The 1,955-nt window shown below is 52.4% G+C and overlaps 2 protein-coding genes across 2 annotated transcripts in view; one reads left to right on the forward strand and one right to left on the reverse strand.

The window, feature by feature from the left end:
- Nucleotides 1-182: 182 nt before the first annotated feature.
- H257_09937 (hypothetical protein) lies at nucleotides 183-1,037 on the reverse strand (the record flags this gene model as incomplete). The annotated part of the gene is made up of 2 exons (XM_009836323.1): nucleotides 183-880; nucleotides 932-1,037. The coding sequence occupies 2 exons, from the start codon at nucleotides 1,035-1,037 to the stop codon at nucleotides 183-185; spliced, it is 804 nt and encodes a 267-aa protein (XP_009834625.1).
- Nucleotides 1,038-1,484: 447 nt separating this feature from the next.
- Nucleotides 1,485-1,955, forward strand: part of H257_09938 (hypothetical protein) — a gene marked incomplete at both ends in the record, with an annotated part of 4,112 nt that continues 3,641 nt past the window's right edge. The window contains one exon of the mRNA XM_009836324.1: nucleotides 1,485-1,948. Coding sequence (XP_009834626.1) covers nucleotides 1,485-1,948 — 464 coding nt within the window. The remainder of the gene's footprint in view (nucleotides 1,949-1,955) is intronic.

Raw genomic sequence — 1,955 nt, forward strand, 5'->3', positions numbered from 1 at the left:
TGGGTTTGCTGTCGGGCGGTCCATAACGGGAACTGCGGTTTTCATCGCGCCGTTCGTACGAACGACCACCGTCTCGGTCACGCGATTGCGAGCGGTAGCCTGAGTAATGGTTTCGTGGCTCGTGGCGGTCGCTTGATCGATCGCGTCTGTCGCGCCCTTGACTACGGCTTCGTTGGCGGTCGTCAAAGGATGATTACAGTCGACAAGAACAACGCGAAGTGTTGACGCACTTCGCGTTGTTCTTGTCCACTGTAATCATCCTTTCGGTGTTCTTTTTTGTTCTTCGCTACTTTGGCTTCATAGCCCGGCGTTTTACGTCCCGCGCCATATGTCGAGTAAAAACGCTGCTGCTCCTGCGCATGGTGCATTACCAATTCGCTGATGGATTCCCAAGTGAATTTCACCGGATGCCACGCCTTCTCCATGTCGAGGACGCACGCATCTCGGACAGGCTCTGGGTCCACCACCTCTAGCAGCCGTTTGAAGATCTTCTTCCGCATCTCGGGAGTTTTCAGATGTCCTTTCATCACGCGTGCTTCGATTCGTTCGTCGCAGTCCGCCAAGAATTTACACACGCGGCTGAGAACGTCGTCGTCCTTCATGTCCAAGTTGATCCCGTGGAACAGCAGCGGGATGTCCGCTTCAACGCCGTTCTTGGGTTCGTCGACGATCTTTCGTAGCTCTGTTTCGAGCACGGTTTCGTCGAGTTCCTTGGGATCGCCTCGTAGCTTGCGCATGATCATGAACTGCTTCAACAGTCTCTTGTCTTCGAAACACTCCTTCCATCCTTCGCGGTAGTTCCGCACTTCGAGGTTTCGACGCATGCATACGGCCCGCATGTCTTCTTCGTATGTCTCTCGGCCGAGCAGCCACTGGCGCACTTATTCCTGGCGGATGCCCTTCTTAGGGCAGCTGGGGACTGGGTGTGCACCCCCGTCGATTCGCTCAAACGGTCGTTCGCGCGGTCCGTTGCTCCTGCCTCTATGGGCGTCGTCGCTGCGGCCCTGACGCGGTCGGTCCTGTCCTCTCTGGGACATCCTTGATGAGTGCTAGTCTTGATGCACTAAAGAATTCTTTGTCGCAACTGCGCCTCCGTGCAACTTCTCAACACAAACACAATGTTGGGGGAGCAGTGGACTCCCGGGCAAAGCTTGGTGGTGTATTGAGCAGTTGGAGGCAAAACTAGAACTGAACTACTCACTAACTGACTAAACTAACCCTATACTAATTCTAAGTCTAAATCCCCTTTTGGTTCCACAAATCATCGGAGACTACACCTTTTCCCGATCAAAGTGCCACTTTATTCCAATCAAAGTGGTTTGGATAAAAAATATAAATTTTAACAAGGTTTCCAAAGTGGATAATTTCGGATCAATGTGGTTTTTCTTCCAATCAAAGTGGTCAGATTAAGCGCGAGGAAAGGAGCGGGAAACCAAAGGACTTCAGTATTTGCTTCCACGTCATTCATCGTTAAGCCGCAGACCATGAGGGCTCGCAGTAAACCAAAGGGCCCGACAGAGGCCGAGAAGATGCGTGTCCTTGTTGCTTACAAGAATGGGGATGACTGGAAACTTGTCGCCAAACACAACGGTGTATCCGTGACAACCGCACACCGCGTCGTCAACAATGGACATGTCAACCAGAAACCGCGAGGGGGCGCACGCATGGGACGATCCAAAGTGACGCCTGCGATCCGTGAGGCGTTGGAGCGCTATGTCGACCAGAACTGTTCGTACACCCTGACCGCCATGAAAGAATTCGTTGCCAACGACTTCCCCGGAACTGAACTCTCTTTGCAAACAATCAGTCGGCATCTGATCGGCATGCTTTACACAATCAAAGCAGTGCGCATCGAGCCCGTAACATGCAACAGCGATGCGAACAAGACAAAACGAAAGGCCTTTGTGGAGGCGCTGTTGCAACATCAGCAAGAAGGCGACTACATTGTGTACTAC

The sequence above is a fragment of the Aphanomyces astaci genome, assembly GCF_000520075.1.
Source record: "Aphanomyces astaci strain APO3 unplaced genomic scaffold supercont1.25, whole genome shotgun sequence".
In the NCBI taxonomy this organism is placed as follows: Eukaryota; Oomycota; class Saprolegniomycetes; order Saprolegniales; family Verrucalvaceae; genus Aphanomyces; species Aphanomyces astaci.